At 54.7% G+C, this 26,325-nt stretch overlaps 1 protein-coding gene across 1 annotated transcript; it reads left to right on the forward strand.

Moving 5' to 3' along the window:
• The first annotated feature begins 13,732 nt into the window (after window positions 1-13,732).
• On the forward strand, window positions 13,733-23,901 carry PTTG1IP (PTTG1 interacting protein). Its single transcript, XM_069791714.1, has 7 exons — window positions 13,733-14,021; window positions 16,775-16,827; window positions 17,791-17,899; window positions 20,798-20,906; window positions 21,014-21,079; window positions 21,494-21,540; window positions 23,101-23,901. Exons 1-7 carry the CDS (start codon window positions 13,910-13,912, stop codon window positions 23,142-23,144), a joined length of 540 nt encoding a protein of 179 aa, XP_069647815.1. The 5' UTR covers window positions 13,733-13,909; the 3' UTR covers window positions 23,145-23,901.
• The last annotated feature ends 2,424 nt before the right edge of the window (window positions 23,902-26,325 follow it).

The raw sequence follows: 26,325 nt of genomic DNA on the forward strand, positions 1-26,325 counted from the left end.
CGCGCCCCTCCCCGTGCCCGGGAAACGGCGGGGCGGGAACAGCCCGCCTGCGGGGAGGACCGGGAGGCGCGTTTCCATCATAAACCTCATTTATTATTAATTCCGCCCCCGCCCCGCGATAGCAGCAGGACTTTCCCCAGCTCCCACCGGCACCGCACCGTGTCCCGCCGCTCCCCGCCCGCTGTCCCCATCCCCATTCCCATCTCCATCCCCATTCCCATCCCTTCCCATCCCCATCCCCTCTCTTCCCTGGGGCTTTTTACCCTCCCTGCACCTCGGTCTGTCCTGCTTTTGAGTCGTTTCACCCATGGCAAAGGTTGCTTTTTCCTAAGGAACGGAACAAACTACTGAAAACAAACAAACAAAAAAATGCCGAAACAGATAAAAAGCATTTTTATTTTCTTTCCATGACGCGTACGCCTGCCTGCTCGGGGGTGACACTATTTCAGGCATGTCTATTATTTATGTTTCGCTATATTTATATTAATTAGAGATGCCATCCATGTACATCATTCTCCAACTTCAAGAAAAACAGGAGAAGGGGACTGACAGCTGAGACCGAACTTTCTTGAGAGAAACGAACAGGGAGCATCAGAACACACAGCCATAGCTGCATTCTGGCATGCCAGTCCATATGATGTTCCCGCTTTACGCCTGGGATCTCTCCACTCCCAGCCCCACTTTCCCTCCCTCCCTCCTGGCTGGGACCCCAGAGACATGGGTTGGGGCTCCTGGCTGGGATGCTGAGGATGACAGAGTCCCCAGGGTCATGCCAGTTTTAGGGGAGCTGGTGGCACTCATGTCATCTGTACCTGGGCAAGAGGCCCATCCCTTCAAAGCACCCACCAGCCCGTGGTGATGGGCTGTGGCGAAGCACAGAGGAGTCTCACCTTGCCGAGCAGTGGAAAGAAGGCCCCGAGCTCCCGCACTCCCATCCACGCTGATCGTCTCCCTTGGGAGTTGTAAACCTGGGTCAGCACCTAGCCAAAGCGGGTGACCTCTCTTCTCCGCTGAGACCAGCATCCCAGCCCTGTCCTCGTCCTCTCTGATGGCTCCGGGTCACTTCTCATCCATCCCGGGGAGGTGTCTCCACAGGGAGGTGGTGGGTTGCCAACCATGTGGATGAGACGAAGAGGAGGAGGAAGAATGGGGAAGGCTTCTGGCTGGACACCCACTATTACCTTCGCCCAGGGTACCAGGGCACATCGGCTCCGGGCTGGGCAGGCAGAGATACCTCCTGCAAAGGCTCAGCTGGCAGACGCGGAGTTCTTTTCCCAGAAAGAAACCCTGCACCAGATGAAACCTTGCCCAGCTCAGGGCTGACTCTGGCCCTTGCGGGATTGATGCACTAGGGATGTGCTATTACCTCCATCAATGGTCTCTGGCCAGCAGCGGCCCCTGCGGGGCTTTCCAGATGTCTGGGAGCTCCAGGGGCTTCTGCCAGGGGTTGGGCCCTGCGTGAGTAGTGCGTGAATATTTTTTGAGGCAGGGAGTCCAGCTCGACCATGAGAAGCCAATAGCCCAGCAGAGATGCTGTACTCCCCCATTCTGCATTGGATTTGCTAATGCTCTGACCAGGCTATTGGTGAAACACTCCCAGAACATCCAGATGAAAGCATTTCATCCTTTCCCCGCATCCAAGTAGGTATTCCTTCCAGGGATTAATTAGTAGATTAAAATGATAGAAAGACAAAATTATTACGATTAGGCACAAGCCCTGGTGAAAATGTCTCTCTCTTGCAGATCTGCATGCTGTGTCCCAGCACACACTGACTTCCCTCAAAGGGCTGTGTGCAGCGGATTCACCCCCCCAAGATTGATTCCCTTAGTGGGAAAGACACTGGTGTCAGGATTTGGGTGGGCAGGAGCTACCTATGGTTGCATTAAAGACCAGTCCCCAGGCCTGAAAACTCTGACCATGCATCCTGCAGTACTCTGCACTCACGGGAGAAGGAGGGTCCCTTTGCTGGGGGGGCAGTGACTGTGGTCTGGGAGTGCTGGCAGCAGCTGCAAAGCCTCTGAGCACGCTGGAGGTGAAAAAAAATGGGTCCAGAGAAGTGGGAAGAATAATGTGCTGACGTGGGGACGCTGCTGTTTCATAATCTGTCCCCCTGGGGATTCATAACTTCTTACCCGTCCCCATCAGCTTACCAATACTCTCCCCGCCATGCCAATAGCTCCCTGCTGCCGATCGGTGATGACCCACCACATGCCAGAGACCCCACAGCCACCACTGCCCGTGCCTCCTTGGCAAAGCGCTCCTGCCAAGCCCTGCTCCTCGAGGCCGGGGCTGGCCGAGCCTGGATCTCTGAATTAATGCAAGCGATGTGATGAAAGCTGGAGTGATGAGGGCTGCAGCCCTGTTTTCTAGCCCCATCCAAAAAAGCCATCACATTTTGCCTGGCGAAAATTGTCCTTCTTAAACCTGAGTCATTTAACAATTCCTTGTTCTGATGCTCAGTAATTTCTTCTTTTTCACTTGTTCTCCCCGGCAGGACCCAAACCCCAGCGGGAATCAGGAGGCAAATGGGCTGGCAAAGCCATAGGCAGAAAGCACATGTCCCTGCAGCTTTGGGGGCTGAAATCCCTTCCCTGCCCACTCTGCCCAGCACCCGCGGGACTCCACAGCCCCCGCTGCTCCCGGAGGCATGGGCAGAGGCACAGAAGCAGGGCAAGACTTATTTTAGGGCTACCCAAAAGGAAGAGGATGCTTTTCTCAGTGCAACAAGCAAAGGAGACATTAAAAGTGTCATTTCATCGTCTGGGCAGATTTGAGGGATTTTTATCAGCTCTCTTTTTGCTTTCGCTCTCGTTAATTTGCTCTTGAAGCATTGACCCAAGGCAATGCTGAGGTTTGCTGCTAGCTCAGTTGCAGTGCCACCTCCCCTGCCTGTGCTCTGTTACGTAGCAGAGAAGGAATCCCTAGCAATTATAACTTGATTATTTTACTGAATGTGTGATTACAAATGGGAACCACAGAGCCCGTTAGGGCTCTGAGTAATGAGCACTGCAGTCAAGATACAATTAAAATGAGCCCAGGCTCCTCTGGCCCCAGCTCTTGCTCCAAAGGCTGCTCAGAAAGCTGTTCACCTGCCCTTCACCCCCCCCAGTTATTTCTCAGTGACCAGAGGAAAGATGGTAAATTTCAAAAGGGGAAAAAAACCACACAAACCAAAACATAAAAAACACTTGAGAAATTTCCAGGCTGCTTTTTTTTTTTTTTTTTTTTTTTTTACAGGTTTTGTTCTGCTCGGTGGTGGTGCCCCCCAGGACAAGCAGGGACGAACTTTCCTGCTTCTGCCTGTGGGTGGTCACCAGCATTATATTAAGTTGCAGTGAGCCTGGCGAGTGGCAGATTAGGCTGGAAATTAGAAAACGCGGCAGGGATGGGATGTCCCCCGAGAGGGACTCAGCCATAGAGGCGGGAGATGCTGGCGCAATCAAACTGGCCCCTTCCCAGCCACTGGTCATGGTGATTTGGGGTGTCCCGGGGGTTGTGCTGGGGCTCCAGTGCCCAGCGAGCCAAGCCTCTGGTGGGGCAGGACAGCTGGCTGCTTGGCTGCTTGGCTGCTTTCATTACCATGTGTTTTCCCAAAGAACTTGGTGTCACCCCAGTGGGCTTTTCCCAGCCTCTTGCCTAGGCGTGCTGCACATCAGAGCAGGGGAAACAACAGCATCTCCACTGCTGGCTGCCAGGTAATTCCATCCCTGCTTCCTGCACCTGGAGACCAAACGGCATGACTTTTAGGCAGGATGACCTTCTGGAGGGTGACATATTTCTGATTTTGGAATCTAAGGGGCTGGCAGCAAGCGAGAGCTGCAGCAATGCAGTCAGAGGCAAGACACGCAGCAGTGCCAGCAGCAGCTCTCCAAGGCTGCGCAGCTCTTGCCCAAGCCCAGCTCCTGCACAGATCCAGCCTGCTGTCGGGGAAAGATGGTGCGAGTGAGTCAGGGATTTGGGCGAAGCGGCGTTCTCCCTGAGGCTGGAGGAGGAGGACCTCAGGCTGAGATGGCGACCAGTGGCATGAAGCCTGCGAGCCGCCGGCTCCTCCTGAGCCTGGGAGCTCAGCACGGGCTGGGGAAACCCAGGTGGGAGGGAGCCGGGTGACCAAGAGCAGTGCTATGAGCCAAGTCAGAGCACCCATGGGTGCTCTGCTAAACATCAGCCCTGTCCTGTTTCCCCTTGAGTGACCTTGAGTCTGCAGAAGATGATGACCACAGTGACAATGCAATGGGTGAGAAAGGGAAGGCATCACAGCATCACAACAGCAGAAGCCGTCAGCAGAGAGCACCGGGGATGGCCAGCCACACACCCGAAATGCAGGGTGCAATGTCACACCTTCCCATCCACGTTCCAACCATCTTGCTCCCCAAAATTACACCTCGGTAGTGTAAACGCAGAGCAAAGACATGAGGGATGCTTCAGCCCAGCCGTACAGGAGGTGCTCTGCCTGTGTCTGCTAATGTTGGCATGTTATTGTGTTACTAAAACATGTAGAAAACAGCTCTGTAGACTGCCATATCTGTGCTCACAGCGGTTATTTTAACTCAAGTAAATAGCATAGTGGAAAAATCACACATTCAACGAAGTACATGGAAAAACCCTCTTGTACAGAGATATTAATGTATCACCTGCAACCTCAAGTAGCTGACGCTGTGGGTGACAGTTCATTGCACACACCTGCGTGCAGCTGGGTGCTCCGGCAGGAAAAGGGAGACAGGAGGAGGAGGGAAGGTGAGGAACACGACAGAAATCTGGGGTGCAGGAGCCCATGCCAAGGCAGAGCCCCGGCTCCATGCCCTTGGGACAGGCATGGGAACAGTGAGCTCCTGCCTCCCCTCAGCTCTCAGCTCAGGTTGCTGCCTTGCTCGGAGCACACAGAACAGAGAAGGGAAGGGAGTCCAAGAGCTGTCAGTTGTTGTTAGTGCTATGACATCTCTTAATAAGGCCCATCTGGTTGGAAGGCAGCGGATCCGGCAGGATTTCTGCAGACCTGATGGTGAATGCTTTTGCCAAGGTTTTACAATCAGCATTAATAAACACGTCAGGGCGGCATTTGGCACTGTGAGTTCAAACTTCCGAGGCTGAGACTGAGAAAAACCAGAATTACAGCAAAAAATCTCGCTGCACAGCAGAGGTCCTGGGCAACTTGTTCCACCTTCTGAGATGTGCAGAACCTGCACAACATGCAAACACCCACCTGGCTGTGGGTCACTTTTGGTGGAGTAGCTGGTTCCCATGGCTGCCCCATCTCACTGGGAGTGCGCACACAGATCCTGCATCCTTAACCAAAGGGCTGGCTGGGCTGCCCATGTTTTCCACCAGCCTTTCATCCATAAAGAGTCCTTTATCCGAATCTCCATCCTTCTCGTCCTGCATGGCTATGCTGCAAGGGACACGGGTGGCTGCATGGGGCGATAAGCATGGCATGGAAACCCCTGTCTTCAGGGAAGAGAGATTGCGGGGAGACTGCAGAGATCAAACCTGCCATGACAAACCTGTGTCTCGCCCAAAGGCGGGACATGTCATGTAGGCAGTGGGCACTTTTAAAGCAGGATGGCACTGTATAGAAAGTGTCTGGGAGGAACAGCTGGACCCGCAGGTGTGTAATAGTAGCAGAAAAAACCCGCGTGATTTAGGGAAATGCTGCATTCGGGGATGATGAAGGGGTAGAGCTGAACCAAGTGGCTATCGATGAATCACCGGGTTCTAGGGAACATGCTAGCGGGTGTTTAAACTACTCTGTAAAGCTTGGCTCTGTTCCGGCAGACATTTGGGCATTGCAGGAATGGGCTCTGCTGCCCATTCTCAGGCTTCTCCCACCAAAGCTGGGGAAACAGCCCAGGGTGGAAAGGGGAACCGAATGCCACAGTGACCGGGGGAGGACCCCACAAGCTGCCGCCCCCGAGGCAGGGGAAGGGACCAGCAGACTGGTGCCTTGGGCTGGACCACTGGAGCACGCAGTCCCAGCGTGGCGTGCTGGCATGAGCTGAGCTTTGCCAGGACAGCCCTGCCCCAGGATCCGTGGAGCCGCTGGGGAAGCATGGTGGAGTCTGCTGCTGCATGGGGTCAGAAGGAGCTGGCGGATCTTTGTTTGTTGCAGTCTTCTGCTCCCGGCTGTGCCCGCCAGACTTCTAGTTTCAACATGCTGTGCTGGTGCTTACGGCACGAGGAAGGTGAGGAGCAGCGAGGCTGGGGTGCTGCAAGACACCGGCACCCCCAAGGCACCCCTCTGCTCCTGCCTACACCTGGCTGGGGGCTGGGGGGTCAGCTGCCCCCAGCTCCTGTGCCCTGCAGAGCCCCGAACGGGCCCTTGGGTGCTTTGGCCTCTCTTAAGTGAGCGAGATTAAATTAGCTTAGTTAGAAACCCTATTAGGCTGAGTAGTGTGGAGCGCCAGGCTGCAGGGGACACCAAGACTCCCTGTGGCAGGCTTTACAGGGCCGCCAGTGGGGACAGGGGGGTCCCTGAATCAAACCGCCTCAAAGGCATTGATCCCACGCATCCCTGCAGATGCCCTTCGTGTCATTCCCACAGCTGGTCCAGACAGCATCCCTGCCATGGCTCGTCTTCCCCAGGGTCATGGTGCTGGGGTGTAGGTCTCTCCCCAAAGCCTGCCCTGTTGTACCTGAGCGCTGGCTGGAGCACTCCTTGCTGTGAGAGATAAGAATCGCTTTAAGTATATACTTCCTTAAATCCCTTGAACTCCTGAATTAAAATAAGGATGTGGGATTTAACTTGGAAGGTTTTGAAGCAGATATTTTTGTTATACATCATCATGCATGTCACGAGTCTAAAATATTTGGAAGGGCTGTATAAATAGTCATTTGATCACCTTTTTTCAGCTGGCTCCTGCTTCCCTCTATCTCACAGCTGCCACAGAGCAGGGAAATGCATGTGGCACTCGGGAACCTGCAGTTTTACTTTCGGTTACTTTCTGTGTTTCCATGAGAGATGCTGTCATGAGCCTTGTTTCATCCAAAGGACCAGGGCATGTGAGGATGCTGCTTCCCCAGGCATCACTCAGACACCTGCAGATTGTCAGGACAAAATTGTTGGCACCAAAACACCATCATGTTACTGGGAACTACACCGTGCTCTGGGCGATTGTTGTGTCAACCCCAGAACTGCCAGCATGTGAAACAGGGGAATTTTCATGACATTTTCAGTGGAGAGAGGGACAAAATAAGCCAGAAGTTGTTTCCCACCTTGACAGCTGAACCAGCCGGGGAGGCCTGGGGGCATGGCTCGGGGTGCCCCACATCTTCCTCCCCATTACTGCACTCCCAGGCATCACCCCAGGCCAGTGGCTGGTAGAGATACCCCAAGGTCTGCACCCCGAAAATGCCCACCAGGCACTGGGGGCCGGGGCAGGGGACAGCTCTGATGCTCCCAGGGTTTGTGTTTTTTTTAAAGCTACGTCAAGAAGATATTTCTATTAAAAGACCTTCTGGGTCTGAGATGTGAATCCACAGCCGCAGCCAGCTTGTCTCAGTTTCAGCTTAAAACCCTCCTCTGCTGGGCTGCTGGGGCCAGTGCTGCAGCCACCAGGAGATGAGAAATATTTGCCATATGCTGAGGGATTACTGTATAAAACCGAGATGCTTGGCTGCATGCCAAGGTACAGGGTTTCCAAATAGAGTCTGAATCCTGGACAGAAAAGTTCCAACTAAATATAGCCATGACAGCCTCAGAGTTGACTTCTTTTTTTTTTGGGGGGGGAGGGGGTTGAGTTCACTTAAAATAGCCTGGGGTTTTGGGCTTTTTTGTGCCCTGCCGAGGGGGCAGGTAAAGGCATGTTTACAAACAGAGGTACAAACCCAGGGAGACGGTGGGAGGGGGAACCTTGTCCTTCTTCCCACCCACCCTGGGATGCTCCCAAGGGATGGAGGGCATGCTGGTGCAGAGTCCCTGGGCTGCCTCCAGCCCCTGAAAAGGAACCAGAGGAGGCAGCTCCATCCTCCTCTTCCTCACGCCCTGCCCAGGAAAGGGCTATCTGCCTAAAAACCATTGCAGGGAACCAAAAAAGCTAGGGGGATCCATGATGACACGGGCGACAAGAGACAAGCAGGTGGCCTCAGAGAAAGGCTGGCACCCGTGGGGGCTTGCTCGCTTGTAGCTCAGCAAGAAGGAATTTTGCTGGGTGGTTTCGGCAGAGCCGGTCGTGCTGCCGGGAGCCAGGAGTGATGGGAGGCTGAGAAAAACTCGGCGAGGAGATGGTGCTTTCACTTGGAAAAGGCGATTTGGATTTTCTGGGCTGCCAGCCCTTCTCACACCTTTCTGAGATGTGGGCTGAATTACTCAGCCATAGACCTACCAGCAAATGCAGAAATGAAATCAAAGCCCAGCACTAGGATGGAGCAATGGGCCGGGATTTTAGCAGTGCTGCACGCTGCCCGGGCCAGCCCTCGGCTTTGGGATGGAGCAGCTCTGGGTGCCCTAAGTGAAATACTTTTGCAAAAGCCCATAGAAAAAGCAACAAAGCCTAAATATCTGGGATGGGAAAGCAGGCGTCGGATGCACTCATCACACCAAGCACCGTGCGCTGGGAGGAAGCACTGGATAGAAAGCGGCGCAGACTCATCCTCGGAAACACAAGCAGCATAGCTCCTGCTCACGTGCGCTCAAGGCAGCAGGATGCTGAAACTTCTTTAAAGGGTTGGGGAAGAAAACTCCCAGAAAGTCATAAGTCATTGGCTATATAATGTCATATATATACAATGTAATATATATAATAGTGTAAGATACTGTTAATAACCTTGATGCAAAAAAGAAGGCACCTATATGCCTGTTGGCTTGCACAGTATCTGCAAGAGCTTTCCAACACCTTTGCATTACAGACTGTATTTTATTTAAGGGTTCAGAGCTCCTAGGACAGCTGATAGGGATAAAAATTAAGCAGATGCCCAAGACAGGTCTTAAATGAGGGTGGCCCTAGAAAACACGGGACATCTGAGATGGGCAAATATCGAATAATCACAAGTTGTCCAAAAGAAAAAAAATGGGTTTGTAGATTCTTATGAAAAGGCAGGAAAGCAGCCTGAGGTGTGATCGCGCCGCAGCAGAGGAGCTGCCGGGAGAGAGAAGTCTGGCTCTGCACAATTCATGTTCCTAAACAACAGCGTTGGGGAGGTCGGTGACATGGGGGAGGTATGGCTAATAATAACAAATACCGCTGGAGTTATACCTTACATAGATAAAACTGCTGCTGGAACCGGCTTTCTGAGAGCCCAGCGAAAAGCTTTTGTTTAATTTATGGGGCTCAGGCTATATTTAGCTGGCAGATCCTTGGGGTTTTATCTGGGATCACTCCTCCGAGGCAGCAGCTGGAACATTTTAATTGTTTTGCTCTGGGTTTGGGTTGTTTGTTTTTTTTCCAAAGGGAGAAAAAGAAAAGCAGGTGCCAGGGTCTGACCCCGCTGGCCTCCCAACACCCTTGGCAGTACCTCCCGGGACGGGGAGGGCAAATGGGCCTCAGAGCGGCTCTCGGCCTTCCTGGGAGAATTTCTGGGGTGGTGCTGGGGGGGGTTCAGAGGGAGAGCCCTTCTCCTCCAGCCAGGCCGGCTGGTGGGGGCTGTACCCACCGGGACCTGCTGTCCATCCCCAGCCCCCGCCTAAGGGCAGCAATCAGCAGGCGAGAGCACGGAGGGGGAGACTTCACCCCCAGCTGGAGGCGTGCTATATCTCCCCATCCTCTGGTTGCTACAGCTATTTAATAATAGCCTGGGCGGTCCAGCCCAGCATCCCCTTCTTCCAGGAAAGCGAGAAGCGCTGCTCCAGGCCCGGAACGTGCTTGCGTTTGGTGGGAGTTTTATTTGTTAGGAAAGCCCTTTGGTATCTGCCTGGAGCGTGAATGTGAGAGGAGCCATCTGCTCAGGGACAGGGAGTGTTTACACCTCCATGCCAGCCCGGGCACAGACAGGCTCTCCAGACACTTCATCCCCAGCTCCCATCGTGCCGCTGGCACCTCTGCTCCACTCGGCCCCAGTTTTTGTTTAGGAAAACACCCACTCTGCCATGCCAGGATCTCCCACGGCAGCTCGGAAATCCTCCCCGGCCGCTGGCTGACAAGAGCCGTAGGCAGTGGGGTGGCACTGGGGACAGCCACGTGCCGGGGGGAACAGGGGTCCGCCAGGGCATCCCTGCCATGCTGGACACCAGGCATGCCAGCAGCCCCTCTTCGGAGATGTGCCCCGATGCTGAGCACAGTGCAGTCAGACGGGCAGGGGGCTGGAGGGGTCGAGGGGCTGGGGCCCATGGCAGAGCCACCGCCTTTGCAGGCAGCCCCGGTCTGGGGGACGCTGCAGCATAGTGGGGGGTTTCAGGGGTTCCTGCTTCACCGCTGATGCTGGGGACTGCGGGCCAGCACTTCTCCCCTGGCTCAAGTGTAGGTGTTGGCGCGTTGATGAGACAGAAAGGAAGCAATTAAAAGGAAAATGAAGCACCTCGGCCACGCACGTGCTCCCAGGAAAAGCTGGCTCAGGCTCAGCTGTCTTTCACCCAGCACTGAGGGTGCCTCAGGACTGCCCCTACCTGCACTGACCAGTGGGGACATGGGGTTGGGACTAAAGGGAAAACTTTGAAGAAGCACGAGAAAAAGTGACTGTTTTCAATCTCTTTTTTTTCCCCCCTCATTTTTTTTCTTTTCCTCCCTACAGAGCAAATCTTTTTCATTTGGACCCCGCTGACACAAACAAGCCCAGGTTTTGCACTGAAACACTGGCAATCACCTCTTTCCATCACTGGCCGGCATGGCGAGCTAATTTTATTCTCCCCGGCACCCCCCCATCTCCTGGAGATTGTCCTGTTGCAGCCAGGGAGTGCTAGAAAATAGCACATCGCCCACTCATCCAGCCTCCTTCAAGGGAAATATTTATATTATGCCAAAGAGAGGGTTTCCATGGCAGTGATGACTTTAGCACTGTCGCCTTGGAAACCACTTGAGGCCATCTTGAAGGGTTTGAAATTACCCTTCAGAGACAAATAAGGAGAGGGACCAGAAAGGCCGGTGGGATTAAAGCAGCGTTTTGGTCTCCCCTGGCTTGCCCGTTGGCACGTTGCCCGCTCTCGGTGCCCGGGTGCCCACCCACGGGTGCTCACTCTGGGTCCCTGCCCATGCCACCGGGATGCTCCGTAGCCCAAGTGTTGCTTTGTGAATGAACCTGGAGAAGAGCCGAACGAGGCACTTTGCAAACAGAAATGGTTTGGTAGATGCTTCCTCCTGCTGCCCAAGCCAGCCGGCAGTGGCTCTGGTCTCAGGGCATTGCTCAGCAATCGTGAAAAAGCTGCCTCCAGCCCCCCCAGAGGTGGCTTCAGGGAGACTTCCCTGAGCCTGCTAATGCCGGAGTGATGCCAGTGCCTGCCCAGCCTCAACCAACAGCTGCTTTCAGAGGAACAAACCCCCAGGTCTCATGACTTTTCAACAGCCCCTGAGTCCCCACTAGATGAAAAAAGCCCTGTTTTTCTCCCGAGGAGCTGCCAAAATCTGAACCACCTGCAAGAGGCGACTGCTGGCGTCAGAGCGCTCGCCTGCGGTGGCAAAATGGAGAGGCCTGTTCCCTCCTACGCGTCATGCCTCTCCCGTGGCTCAGCCCCCACATCCCAAGGTTCAGCCAACTTAACGTTATCGGCTGTTTAGTCTCCCAGCCCGCAGGAGCTTTGTCACCAGCAGCCAGCCCATCTGGCTCTCAAGGACACCAGGAACATGGCAGGGAGAGCAAAGCTTTCAGAGCAGAGCACGATGAAGCTGATGGTGGCAGGGGTGGCCAGCAATGCTGCCTGCTCAAGCTATGGGATCACTTTCTTCAGGTTTCGTTCTCTGTTTTGCTGAAAAATACTAGTCGTCGTCTTTATTTATTTTAGGGCAATCCAAAATACATTTTCTTCCTTCTCCCTGAGCTGCCTCCACGCTGAGGAGTCAGTTATTCTCCAAGCCAGAGCTCTGCCCTCAGCACCCACACTCAGCTCTGCAGTGCATCTCCGGCGCTGCCTCCTGCTTCCCACCCACGGGCTCCTTCACACCGCCCCACGCCCGCCCCACAGCCAAAAACAGTCAGCCATGAGCAGCTCGGCCAGCTTTCCCACAGAGAAACAGACGGGCGGTGCTTAGTCCCTCCATGGGATCCTGAGGGTGCTCCTGGCCACAGTGCTGGCGCGGGGGTAGCTTGTGTCTCCCCATCCCACTGCCTGTGCCAGGCTTCCTGCTCCTGCCTGCACCTTGAGGGGGGCAAGGTGCATTTGGGGGCACGATTAGGGATAGGCTGATGGTGTCAGGGTGTGATGCCCTCTGGGGATTTGCAGCCATGTGTCTGCCTGAAAAAGCTTGGTCTTGTTCTGAATGAGCGTGCCTTTACACTGGAGCCCAATGCCCACCCAACTTCAAGGGACGGTGGCTTCAGCCATCACTGTGGAGCAGGGGAGCAGCGGCTGGTGGGTATACAGCACCCTGCGGCACCCACGGGGACCCGGGTGCAGAGTTGCAAGCCGGGATGGGTGCACTCCTAGGAACAGCAGTTCTGCCCTGCTGCTGCCAAGAAGCCCATGTGCATGTAGTGATACTCTTACCCCGTTGCCAAGGGATCTGGGGTAACACCAGGTCCCAGAGCAGCCCCACGCAGGCAGCATCACAACCCTCCTCGAACTGACAGTCGGAAACCCATTTCTTTCTGGCTGTCTGCATCGCTGGGCATGAATCAAGCGGTGTGGAGCTCTGGCTCCAGCACAGGAAAGCACTCAGCTGTATTCTTGACCTACACCATGTGAAAATCCCTGTTTATATCGATGCAGCTTCTCACAGCTTTAATGTTGAACATGTGGGCTTAAGGCCAGCAGGCTTCTTGCCTTGCCCAGGTGGGAGACCACAACACCCTGGGCACCATGAACATTCACGCCTGGCCCGTGCCGACCAAGGAGAGAGGCTGGGATGCAAAGCATAGAATTACAAGGGTAAATACTTATTCATGGGCATGAGGTGTCCCAGCCAAATCAGGGCACCCGAATGTGGTTTTACACGGGGTTCTTATAGCCTTCAAATGGTCAGATACAACAGGACTTGACTAATCACTAACAGCCACGCTATCAATTGCTAATCACGGTCAAACTTTGCGAAGCCACTCGATTTCTGCAGCATTCTTGCCGCTTTTCTATTGACCCCGGCATCCCTGGAGTTGGTCTTGCTCAAGTTACCGATCTGTGACGCCAGACGATGCTGGGAGGGTTTCAAAGACGTGTCAGAAGGGCTGGGATGCTGGCGTTATTGTGGTTGACCGGGGTACCCATTATCCTTCAGGGACAGCTCTGAGCTTCCACAAAGCGAAGTCCTTCTTTCCAGGGCCGGGCTGTCCTTTATTTGTTTTACTTCAGCATGAACAATACCAGAGTCTCCAGGAAAATTCCACTACCTCGTCACATCGCATATGAACTAATAAATTTGTTAACAAAGTTAAGGCACTTCCATGCTATAAAGACTGCTGTAACAGTGAGGGAAGGGGCTCCGGGGGGTCGGTTGGCGCAGGGGGCAGGGGGTCTCCGTTTCGGGCTGGCATTACCTAAACCCGGCGGGTTTAGGGGGAGGGCAGGTGCCTCCGCAGCCTCCCTCCCGCGGGGGTCTGGCCCCCTCCTGCGGCCGGGCCCGGGGCTGCGGTGTCCGTCCGTCCGCCCCCCCGGCCCCGGCGGGCACCGGCAGCTCCGGGAGGTGTGGAACCGGGCGGGACCCCCCTCTAGCCCCCGCCCCCCGGCCCTCCTCTGCCCTACGGCTTTTCCTTCTCCTGCAGCCGGTGCTCGCTCTCCTCCGGCTCCGTACGCTCCGGTCCCCTCCCCCACCGGTAGCCGCCGACGGAGGGGCCACCCCCGGCCCGCCTCCGCCGCTCGGCCCTACATAGGCGGCGGCGCCCGGCCTGCCCGGCTCCGCCATGGCCCCGCTGCTCCGGCTCGGCGCCGCCCTGACCCCGGCCCTGCTCCTGGCCCAGGCCCTGCTCCTGGCCCAGGCCCTGCTGCCCGCCGCCGCTCAGGACGTGCCGGGAGGTAAGCGGGGTCCCGGCGGGGGGGTGCCCCGGTGTCCGGTCCCCTGACGCCCTCCCCCGCCGGGAGCCGGGGCGGGGGGCTCTGAGCCCTGCGGTCCCGGCCCTGTCGGGTGTTCCCCTCCCAGCGCCGGAGGGGATGGGGAGCGGATCCTGGCAGCAAGCGCTCCTCGCAGAGCACCCAAAACTCATGGTTTTGCCGTTACTTTGGACCCCGCTTTTGCGGGACGGCTGGTGGGCGAAGCGGGCTGGCACCCCGTGGGCTGCGCTCCAGGCGTGCGCTGGTTGGGTGCGGCGTGGCCACTGGTCAGGGTCCTGTGGCCACTCAGGATGGGGATGGGCAGTGGGAGCCGGGAAAGCAGGTCCCGTCCTCGGTGGGAGCTCCGCAGGGTGCGATCCTGCACAGCATGGGGCACTGGTGCCTCCCTCTGGGGTCTGGAAGGTGGGCTGCTGGAAGAGAGGCTTTACTTGCCACTTTTTCAGCTGCCACCACAATGTAACTGTGTGTTTGGTGATGTGAACGGCTTGGCCGGGTCTCAGGCGGGAGTTGAGTACCAGTCCTGGCTAGGGGGGACTCACTGGGCGACTGATGGCCCTTTGGAGGAGGAGATCCTCCTTCAGGACAGGGGAGACGGGCTGGGGGACCCTCAGGCTGAAAGCTTCACACCAGGAAGAAGATGGGTGCTGTCAGATCCGGGTGAGGGTGAGGAGCAGCGAGTGGCCGGCTGCTTCTCCTTGGTGGGTGGAGAACAGAGCATAGCCCTGTGGGTGCTGTGCCAGGTGGAGAAGAAGCTCTAGCAAAGGGTGGGGACAGCCACCTTCAGGGGTGTCCCGAGAAGTCTGCCTGCTCTTCGGAGTGAGCAACTGTCCTCCGCGTAATGACTAGCCCTCTGACGGCTGCATGGTGGCTCCAGTTGGGAGGAGAGTGAGGACCAGCATCTGTTTTGCTGTCTTCCTTCCCCCCTCAAGCCATTCACTTCACTTCTCTTTTAGCCAAGTGGCAAAAGCGTTGTTCAGGAGGCTTCTGACATAGCGAGAGCTGCTCTGCCACCTCTGTGCCTGAGGACTGTGGTGCCTCCTGTGCTGTCCCATGCAAGTGGGCTTGTCCCATGAGATGGAACTTTCAGACAAAACCCCAATCCTGAAGGGCTGCAAATGTCCTGGAAATGGCCCATTCCCATACAGCTGTAAGAGGGTTGCTTTGACTTAACAGCTAAGAGGATGAACCCCAGCTGGGGGTGCCAGGAGAGGGGACACCCCTGGGAAAGCAGAGCATCAGTAGGAAGCCCAGTTAAAACCGCAGGCTCTCCTTTTGCCCACCGATGGCCTCCTGTGGTGCGAGAGGGCTGTTGCGTGACTCCTTGTAAGCAAACAGTCTCTGGGCAGCACAGATGCTGTGATGCTTTTCCGGCCTCGGTTGGAGAAACGGGGAAGACTCAGCTTCCTAAAGTGTTTAAAATCTGCAATCTCAGCCTCTCCTGGTGGTGTGTAAACACTCTTATCTGAGCTATGTTAATAAATCGCCCAGTTGTTTGGAGGTCTGCGCAGAGCATGTGACTGTTGACAGTGGGTCACAGCTGAGGGTTCCTGCCAGCTGGAGAGAGAAAATGCAGTTTTGCCGCTTGTGAGCTTGGAAAATGAGCACCTCTGGGACTGATTTTTTTTCCTGATTAAGGTGCTGTGAAGCAGTGATCCTTCTGCCACCAGTTACTGAGTAGTCAGGCAAATTGGTTTGTGGTTTGGTTTTTTTTGTTGTTGTTTTTTTTTTTTTTAAAGCCACAGTCAAACAGGCTGATGCTTAAACTCTTTAGGCAGGGGTGAGGTTTAAATGGCTGATCCTCAAGGGCTGGCAAACCATCCTTCCTGAGGACCTGGGGGAGCATACCAGTGAAATGGCAGGCAAGTATCCTGTAGAAAGACTTTCCTGAAGAGCCAGCATTGCTGGGAGCGGCAGACAAGCCCAGAAAGGTGGCTGGACTGGGCCACCTTGTCCTGTGTTCAGACCTGATCCATTCCTCCCCACCCAGCTGAGCTCCATCCCCTGGGGTTGTTGTCATCCATGGTGACACTGGTGCTGAGAGCCAGCTGTGTCTATAGACCAGGGGTCTTCCTCTGACAAACGGAGGTGGAAACAGGTTCTGAACATGGGCACAGATTTTGGCTGCGGTGCCGCTCCTGTCACCTGGAGCGTTTCCTACTGAAGGAGAGTTTGGATGAATTGGCTGGGGCAGGGTACAGTCTTCATGTGCAGTGGGAGGGTACAGGCTCCCACAGGGACTGTAGCTGCATGTCCCCCCTTGTGCTCCTCTGTTTCTGCTTTTCCTGGTAGTAACTTCCTTGTCTGGGGCTTGTTTGCTTGAGCTGCTCCATCATCCGGTGATATGGGACTGCACCACCTGCCCAATGCTTGTCCTTGTCCCCGCGGGGTCCCCTGTCCTGCTGCCTGCTGGCCACAGCACATGCTCAGGCTTTTAGGGAAATAAGACCCAGGGAGAGGAACTCACAGCTTGGGGCTTTGGGTCAGCGTGGGCAATGCAGATGACTTCCCTTTGCATTTGGGCTTCCCACCATGACACTGTGTTTTGCAGCTGGTAGCTCTTGCAGCAGCATTAAGCTGCATTGCTGCTGGTCCAACAGGAGTGACTGCCTCCTGGAGCGAGCAAAGCAGTGGGCAGGAGCAGGCTCCAAGGCACCCAGAGTTTTAAACCACTGAGAATCTCTTCAAAGTATTGAGGTGTCTTTTTTTCCTTCCTGTAGATTGTCACCAGTATACAAACAGGAGCTGTGAGGAGTGTCTGAAAAATGTCACCGTAAGTAGCAGCAGTAAAACTCCCAACCTCTCGTGATGCCTGAAAACGTTGCGTGGGCTTTGTGGGGCTGTTACAGAGCAGTTTCCCTCCTGGAAGGGGGGCTGCTCCCCTGTTCTTGTCCTGAGCGTGCTGCAAATGCCGCCCACCCATGACGGTGAGAGGGCAAACACCCCTTGGTGCTCTGGGAAGAGGTTGCTAGAAACTGCTTGGGTTTTGTTGTATGCTTTTCCAGTCGAAATGGAATTGCTGAGCTCCTCCTCGCAAATGGGAGACGCTGTCAGGGGGATGCACATGGTGAAGGAGTGGGCTGGACTGGCTGGTCCAGCTGCCCCTCCACCAGTCTGTGTGTACCGCGGCACTGGGTGGATGTGGGATGCGTACCTGTGTCCTGCCAACCTCTGCTGCCTTATCTCTGGTATCAGCAAACTTGAACTTGAGTCAGATCTCACAGCTGATGTAGCCGGAACCAGTTTGACCAAACCCAACCGAATGCTGGTATTGGGGGTTGAAGCTGCCAGGAGAGGAGGGTGCAAAGCCGCTGCAAGTAGTCTGGTTGTGGAAGACCAGTAAGGGCACACACAAACCTCTCCTGCTCATCAGTTCTGTGTTGATTGGCTTGCCTCAAAGGCTTTTTTCTTGTCCCAAAAATGTTGCACAGAATAAACACAAAGGATTTGGTGATTACTACCACCATGCAAGCCAGGAGAAGGGTTCTCAGCCTTTACTTGCTCTAGAAATCTGCGCTCCCCTCGCCTGCCTCTCCTGCTGCAAGCAAGCCTGATGCAGTCCATGCTGATCAAACACAACTCTTACTCCTGAGCGTCCTGTTGCTGCTGGGTGGTACCTGGCTCTTGGGAGCAGGAGGTGGTACCCCTATTGCTGTGGCTAACAAAGCGGAGTGTGGCTAACTGGCAGTACTGCCACACACCAGTAACTCTGTGCTGCTTGGTTCCTGTGTCCCAGTGCCTGTGGTGTGCCAGCAGCGGGAGGTGCATGGAGTACCCCATCCGGAGAGTCCTCCCCCCAGCTGACCTCTGTGAGCTCCGCTCTGCACGTTGGGGAGTCTGCTGGGGTAAGTGGATCGCACTTGAGCGATGACTGCCTTTAGTGCTTGCTGCTAAACAGCACTGACTACCGCTTGTGCTAGTGGTAATGGGAGGTTTCCCTTGCCTCCCTTTCTCACTGCTGGCGTAGCAATGACAGGCTGAAGTCAATCAGGGTTCTGCAAACTTCCCAAAGAGTGGGTGAGAAAGCAGAGTGTGAGCAGTCCCTGCCTTCTGGCAAGAAGGACCTGCGGGGCTTTAGTTACTCTAAATACGTTCCTCGTGTTTTGGTGTGATGGAGGCTTCCAAACGTGGCTAGCACCTAGGAACAAGAGTCGAAGGCGCTCTGCAGGCAGCTGCCCGTGCAACCCTTCACCAACCCTTTGATGTGCAAAGCGTGCACACCAATGTCTGACTCTTTGGCAGCTCTCTCCTCTGCACCCCATGCGTTGTTCCTTGCACTGCTTTTGGCTCTTCACATTTAGCGGTGTGGCTGCTGTCCTAGGCGGGCTCTTAAAACTCATGGGATCTCTTGGAACCAGAAGCGAGGTGACTTCTCTAGAGACCTGCATGGGCTTCTAGTGCTGAGCGTGCCGCGGTCCTGCTCAGCTCTTACCCACCTGAGAAAATACCCTCTTCCAAAACTAGCCCTGCATAAGCTGTGCTGCAGCTGGCTGCCTGCCACCAGGTCACCTCTGGGAGCTTTTTCTGACTGCCAGCTGACTGTTGGCTGCCTTTCCTCCTTGGTGCTCTGTTTCCTGGTGGGTTTCTTGTGAAATTAGTGTCTTGTTTAGACCAAGCTTGGTGCATGCTCCTGCTTGGAGCTTTTGGGCACTGGGCCAGCTAGGAAGCAAGCTGGGGCTTGTTTTCTCTTGCCTCTCCCCTTGATGGGAAGCTTGGATTTGAATTGTGGTCGCCTGTCATCTATTGTGCTTGAGGCTGATCTCTCTTCTGTACCTACGAGGGGGCTAAAACCGCTCCCATGCATTGTGGAGGAAGAATCTCCTCTTTGTGAGCAGTATGTTATGCTTTTCTGAACCTTGTGTAAGACCTTGAAATAACTAGTTTTTATGTGAGTAGCTTCACAAAATGTTTCATTATAAAAGAATGCATTCCTTTGCTTGTAAAACTTGCTTTAGAGGAGATTAGTCCTGTGGGAGATTAGCTTTTAAGTGAGTCTGCATTTTTGGTGTGTGACTTAAGCCTTTACCATCAGGTGGAGAAGTGCCTGGTGCTCTGCCATGGACCTCTCTCTGTGGGAAGGGGTGATCTGAACCCCGGCTCACCCTGAAAGCCAAGGTTTCAGAAGCACCAATACAGACGTGTGCTGGTGGAGAAACTCCCTTTTGAGCTAAAGAGCCTGTTTGGGTTTGTCTCTCCCCCACAGGGCTGACTTCTGATCCTTGGCTTTTTGGCTCTCCCCTACATGACTCCGTGGGTCTGTTGCAGCGCAGCCAGCAAAACCTTCACATTGCTCTGAGGCAAGATAGTGCCATGGACAGTCAGGTCTCAAATGCCATCTTTCTCAAAGCCTTACCGGGAAAATAGACCTACAGACCTCCCTGCTGCTGGGTGACTGCTGGAGAGGCTGTGTGTGCCCATCTGTGGTGACAAACACAAGTGTCTGCAAGCTGGTGGCTTGCTGACTTCTGGTCTCACTGATGACCTGCTAGGCCATGGCAGCTCTCTGCGGTTGGTATCTGGAACCACATTCCTCGCGTGGTGCTTGCCACTCTAGCCTGGGTAGGGACGCAGTATGATTTGAGAGTCAGATGGCACAGTTGTTGGCAGTGACGAAGCTCTCCACTGGGAGCAGGAGCTGAAGGCTTTGAAAGCAAGTTCAGTGGTGAGTCAGCTCAGCCTGGAGCACCTCAATAAGCCTGCTACTGCTGAGCCCCTGCAGTGAGGGGACAGGCAGGCATCTTCTGAAATGCCCTGAAATGCACCATGTGCAGTGCTCAGGCTTGCCACTGGGCTCACGGTCTGAGCTGTGTGGTGAAGAGGGGATCAGAAGTGCTCTAAGCAGGCTCAGGCACACTAGGGTTTCTGTAACTTGGCTGCTGTGTGTGAAGTGGCTCCTAAACAAATACTTCCACAGGCCCATGCCTCTGAACAGTCTGAATCATACTTGGAAGACACCCCTCTTTGTTGCAAAGGATTTCAGGTGATGTCTAGATATGTCTGTTTTGGCTGGTGTCTCTACTGCTATTGCTGCAGGAGCTGAGCAGGATGACTGCCTCTCTAGGGCCAGGGCTCAAGGCTGCTGCTTCACCACCACATCCCAGCAGGTTCTGTGCTGTGCATGGGTGAGCAGAACCCCCAAGCCCTGGGGAGACGTGGTGGTGGGGTGCATTGAAGCAGCCCTCTGCCTTCAGCTGTTGGCCCCAAGCTGATAAATCCCAACAGATCTTGTCTCACTTTGTCTCTTTCCCAAGGACTCCAGACACCCATAAGTGCCTCCAGTCCACTGTCATCTCATCTTAGATGACTTCTGAGGCTGGCTTCTATGGGCAGTAATTCCAGTGCCAGCTGTGGCCTCTCTGTCAGGGGTTGCTCCTCAGCACTGAAGCCTCCAGGTTTTTTTTCCTTGATGGGTTACTGTTCACCTGGATTAGTGATTAAGACAGCTTTGCTCCTGTTTCTGCCAGAGGAGTTTGACCTGAGTGTGTTTTGTTCTTGCCTTTCTTCATAGCCAGTAACTGAGGGCTATAGTTAGCAGCTACATATACTCTGTTGGTGTGTACATGCTGGTGCCAATGCTTGGTATACCTATAGATAACTATGTCCACCTTGCTTTCCCGGGCTGTTATGCCTGTCTCCAGCCCAGTGACTGAAGCTGCTGGTGACAGTAGCCGTATGCTTGTAAATATTGTAATTCCAGGCAGCCATGTACTTGTGTGCTAAATGTGTTTTGTCAAATCCTTTAGTGAACTTTGAAGCCCTGATCATTGCAATGTCTGTGGTGGGAGGAGTGATCCTTATCATGTTGGGGGTCTGCTGCTGCTGCTGCTGCCGTTGTAAGAAAAAGAGCAAAAAGCAAGTATTGGAGGGGTTCCCTGTTTTCTCAGAGTAACTCAGATGCAACGATGTGTAGTTGCAGAACTGAGTGCCAAGTGCTGCTAACGGGCTTTTCTGTCTGTCAGGCTAGACAAGGATGACGAGAGAGCGGCCAGGGAGCGGGAGAAGAGGCGGGTGCGGCAGGAGGAGAGGTGAGGTTGCCCCACAGCCCCCGCTTCCCTGTGAGAGAGCCACACTGCCTCAGGCTGCAGAACGTTTGGCTCCTGCCTGTACTGTCAAACGTGATGCCGGGGGTGTGTGGGGCTCAACATATGCAGTCACTGGCTGCTTCAAACCTAGTTCAAATGTAAACCTCACAAGCAATGTCTTTCTGGGGTGACTCATGGATGCAGCATCACAACAGGGTTGTGTGTCCAAATTCCCAAGGGCTGCTGATGTGTGCGGGCTCTGGTGGTCCCCAGAGTCTCCAGGAGGTGGGTGGTGGGGGGCTGAGCAAACCTGGCAGCCTGGAGCTCCCAAAGCTGGGAAACAAACAAGGAGCTCCTCTTGCTTCGTTTTTATTTCCAGTCACTGACTTGTGGCTTTTCTGTTTTTGCTTCTTGCAGAAGAGCAGAGATGAAATCACGGCATGATGAAATCCGAAGAAAATATGGTACAGTGATGTGAGACACTCAAACTAAGCTTTAGATCAAGCAGCCTCGGTAACTCTGCTCCTTGCTGTGGTTACAGCTGCAGAGGAGACCTGGCCAGCAGGGAAAACATAGTCTCTGCTTCTCCTGTCTCAATGAATTGCTCTCTTGCCCTCTGGGAGCAAGCGGAGAGATGCTTGGATCATGGTGTGTGACTCCACACAAGTGCCGCTTCTCTTGGGCAGGGATGAGGGAGTGTTTAACACTCCCTGGGACCTGTGTCCTCCAAACTCACCACGTGGGAGAAGCTGCTGGGGCTTGACTGGAGGGGAGAAGCAGAAGGTGGTAGACACAGCACCACCCGTAATGCTGCTGCCCTTCAGGCACAGCCCTCTGGCAGCAGCCCTTTGGTCAGTGAGTGGGTGGGGGGCCAGGCAGAAGCCCAGGTGCCCACAGCTGCAGGAGCACAGAGCAGGCACCAGCCTGACTGCAGAGCTGGTCCTCTGTACCGGCAGCGGTTCCCTAGGAAGTGGCTTAGTCCCCTGGTGCTGGGAGTGCACAGCCTCCCTCCTGGGGCTGGCTGGGTTGTCCTTCAGATGAGTCCCATGGCCCTAGGGCAGGTGGGGACCTGCCTGAGGGGGACAGCAGCCTGGAAGGAAGCGGGGAGCAGCCAGCCACTCAGGGCTGGTGGAGGGGTCTCTCCTGCCTGCCCGTTGGGGCTGCTGGGGGCTCTTGCAGGGTGGCCGTGGAGCAGGGAGCAGTTGGGCTCATGCACACTAAGCGGGGTGGTCTCTGGCTTTGGGGGTGCTGTGGGGAAAGCTGGAGACCCTTCCTCTGCCTGCAGCTGCTGCCCGCTGCAGGTCCAGGTTGGGCAGGAGATCCAGGGGCCTCTGGCTGGGCTGGCTTCTCTAGGGGAGGAAGAGCAGGCAAGGTTGTGCCTGAAGGAGGTCTTGGTGGGTGAAGCACCTGATTGTGGAAGAGCTGTGTGTGCTCCAGGACCATCTTGCCATGCCAGGGCTCTGTCTTGCTGCAGCCTGACTGCAGAGTTTGCGATCTTGTCCTTTCTGGCTGTTCCTCCTCAAAAGTGTTGGGCTAGGGCTGGGAAAGCAGCCAACAGAGTGGCATGGGGGCTTGTCACCATCCCAGGAGTCAGCCCCATACCCTGCCTTGCTGTCTCCCAGTTTGTGGATGTAGGAGCAGGGGAGCAAGTCTAAGAACAGTTTTAATTTAATTTGGGTCTGGGCTCTCTGCTTCCAAGTCCAGTCCAACAGAAGGAGTGTGCAGAAGGGGTGCTCTGGAAAATCAGTTGTGCTGCTTTACCTGGACTTTATATGGACTGCCTGGGAGAGGAGTTTGCTATCAGATTGATCTTCTTAATGGATCTCTCCTCTTGTGTAGAGGAGGAGAGTGAAATAGTGCTGACTTCATGCACAGCTCAAGTAAGAGCAGGTCTTTCAGACAGACTGCAGGACAGGAGGCTGGATGAAGCACAAATGACAAGAGTTGTTACCAAGAAATAGGTTTCTTGCTGGCTGTGACTGGCATGGCAGCTGCTGTCTGAATGAATCTCTCTTCTCTTCTAGGCCTGTTCAAGGAAGAGAACCCTTATGCAAAATTTGAGAATTAGCATCTCTGGACCTGCCCACCCTGGTGAATGGTGCCTTACTGCAAAGCTGCAGGACTCCATGCTTCCCGTGCCATAAGGAGACCACCATGGTGCCACTTCCCACTTCAGCTGCCACAGAAGATGAGCCAAATGCTTGGTGACACCATCATCCCCGCTCCAGATGCTTGGTGTGCTCCAGAGCTTTGCTCTTGCTCTGCTGGTGCAGGAAAACATGGTGGCAATACCGGAGGATGACACATTTCTTCTCACTCACCCCTGGGGTGGTAACAGAGTCCGAAGCAATGCAAATAACAGTCCTTGTGTCTGGCCAAGGGCAAAAACAACCTTATGCATCTTTCTTGCTCCTGCGTCACCAAATACCCTTCACACACACAGAGCCAGGCTCTTCTGTCCCGTCCTGTCCCCCCCTTTTCTTTTTCTCTTTTTTGTTTTAGTACAGACAAGCCAGCAAGAGTTTCTTGACTCACTGGTCAGCAGGAAGCCTTGGCTGTTACTCCAGGTGCCTGTACTTGTCCCAGCATACTAGCATTCCTTTCAAAAAGCACAAGTTTCTGGCTATCTTGGGTCTCCAGGAGGAAGGTCCCATGTGCATGTTCTCACTTGCAACTAATCTGGGGAAATGCCCCAACTCTCCTACCTCTCTGTGCCTTTCTAAAAGGGTGGTCTCCTGGGCTTGATGGCCATGGCTGATAGCAATACGTAGGATTCAGATGCATTTACAATGTGTTGACTATATATTAAACTGATTGGATTACTATCCTAGTCTGAAACAGTTTAATTCTGCTTCCACACCAGGTATGGGTTGGCAGCGATGGCTGATGGAGTTGTCACTGTTACGTGGCCCCAGCTTGTCAGGCCCTGATGGGGTAGCTGTGGGAGGCAGAAGCAAGGCCTCCTTGAACTCTTGCTGGGCTTGAAAGGAGGAGTCTGTTCATGGAGATGGTCAGTTGTTAGGAAAAACTGGGTGTTGGGAGTAAGGCTGCTCTCTAAGAAAGGAGCTGGGTCTTTCTGCAAGAGCTTGGCCTGTGTCTCCTAGCACCCCTGAAAGCCCTTGTCTGAGCAGGGTGGCCTGGAGGCTCCAGGCAGCATTTGGCACAGACTAAACCCCGTCCTGTGCTACCTGCGTAAGGGGCCCAGGGGTGGGGAAAGGAGGATGGGAGCTGACTGCTCTTATGTGGTCCTATACTTGACCAAAATTGGCTTTGTAGTGTGAAGGAGCCTCGCATGCAAGCAATACGTCTACTCTGATAGTTTTGTCTAAGAAAAGCTGACTTGCCTTCTGCCAGGTGGGGTGACTCGCTCTGGACTGCAGATGATAGCGTTTCTGTGGGCTTGCATAAACTTCTCCATTTGCATTGCCAGGCTTATGGCCCTTGGACACAAACTGCTCGAGCTGAACTTCTGAAGCTAAACCAGCTGTGAAACCTTGCTGCTGCTGCCTGAGCTGTGTGCTGGCTGCCAGAACCTGGCTGGCTTTTGCCAGGATGGTCAGTGATGCAAGACTTGCAGGTGACTTTTAATCTAGGCTGTCTCTGGCTGCTGCCAGAAGATGCTTGGCTTCAGGCGGTAGGAACAAAGTGAATGACTCTGCCAATGCTGAATAAGCACCTGGTCTGTAACCTGGCTCCTGTTAAGTGTGAACTAGGCTGCAGTGCTGGGAGGAGGGCTGAAAGAGTAGGGTTGGGTTGCCAAGCTCTCATGGGTGCTCTCCCATGAGCTGTCCTAGTCTGTTGGACTGGCTGGGCAGGGGCTGTATCCTGGTGCTGCCAGTCAAGAGCTGTGGGAGATGGTGATAGCATCTTACCCAGCTGTGCGTGGCTGGGAGATGATGCTTTAAAGAAATCCCCAATGCCCTGCATTTGGTTTGGAGCTCCTTGTGCAAACTGCCCTGTGCGCAGGGAAAACAAAGCACGGAGCCCTGTAAGGACAAGTGAAAATGTTGATAAAGATCGTGGTTGTGCCCTGTGCTTTACTGGGTACACTGGCCTGGAGGGGCTGTGGTCTCCCTGCAAGCCAAAGATATGGGGGACCCTGTGGGAGCTTTGTTTAAGAACAAGCAATGTATGGGGGCAGCTGGTGCTAAACTGCAAAGCTGTTTACCCCTCCTGGGCTACGATGGGCGCTGGGTCCCATCCTGCCCTGGGGACTGGAGTATAATCCCTTTGGGCTACCTGAGCACTTCCACTGGTCCCGCTCCCAGCAGTAAGGGGTGGTGCCTTCAAAACATTCAGGGATGGGGGACCCCTGCAAGCAGGTTCCCCTAGCTGGGACCCCACTTGTTACAGGCTCTGTGCTCCTCTGTTGAACCAGGGCAGCAGAGGGACCTGCTTCACCTGGGGAACTGGGTCCCTGCCTAGATGGAGCATAACCATGCCCTGGGGACAAGCAGAGGGCATGCTGTGCTGCCAGGGCAGCACCAGTTATTGCTGGGCAGAAGCGCTGCATCCTCTGCTTGTATCCCTGGCCTGGAGGCTACCTTCCATAGCATGTGATGGAGCTTCTGCTAATTTTTCTAATTACTCCTGTGAAGGTTGCTGTGTGCAGGTATCGTGGCTGACGCGCTCCAAAGCTGTCGATCCCTTTGGCTCGGCTGGCCTGCGGTGGGGAGGTGAAGCTGGATGCTTGGGTGGCTGAGATGCCTGCCCAGGTCCGGGAAGAAATAGGTCTGCACTGCAACTGAGAGCTAGGCCTGGCATCTATAAAGACCCTTCACAAGGATTAGTTAGTCCTTTGTGAGGCGACCATGCTGGGAAGGCAGTCCCGCTGGGTGGGGAGAAGCAGATGGCGATGGGGACAGCATGGCTGAGCGGTGGGACAGTCAGTGTGCCTCACCACCCATGGGGTGCACAGCTGAGGACAATGGACACTCGGAGGATGCACAAGGGAACTTAGAAAGAAGGGGTTAATGGGGTGTAAAGGGGAGCTTGGCTTTAAGCCACAGGACAGTTGCACATGCAGGGTGCTGTGATTGTGGGACAACCCTGCACAAAAAGGCTGGACAAAGCTGGTGCTGGGCCCATTCCTAGGGCAGGGCATGGCTGGCCACTCTGCTGTGTAATAGGAAAGGTGGGACAACGCCCTGAGGGAGATGCAATCCCTGGGTAAAGACTGAGCTGTGAGCACAGGCCTCCTGCCTGCAGGTGGAGGATGGCCATGGTGGGGTGGGCCTCCATCCCCATGG

The sequence above is a fragment of the Haliaeetus albicilla genome, chromosome 9 (genome assembly GCF_947461875.1).
Source record: "Haliaeetus albicilla chromosome 9, bHalAlb1.1, whole genome shotgun sequence".
Taxonomy (NCBI): Eukaryota; Metazoa; Chordata; class Aves; order Accipitriformes; family Accipitridae; genus Haliaeetus; species Haliaeetus albicilla.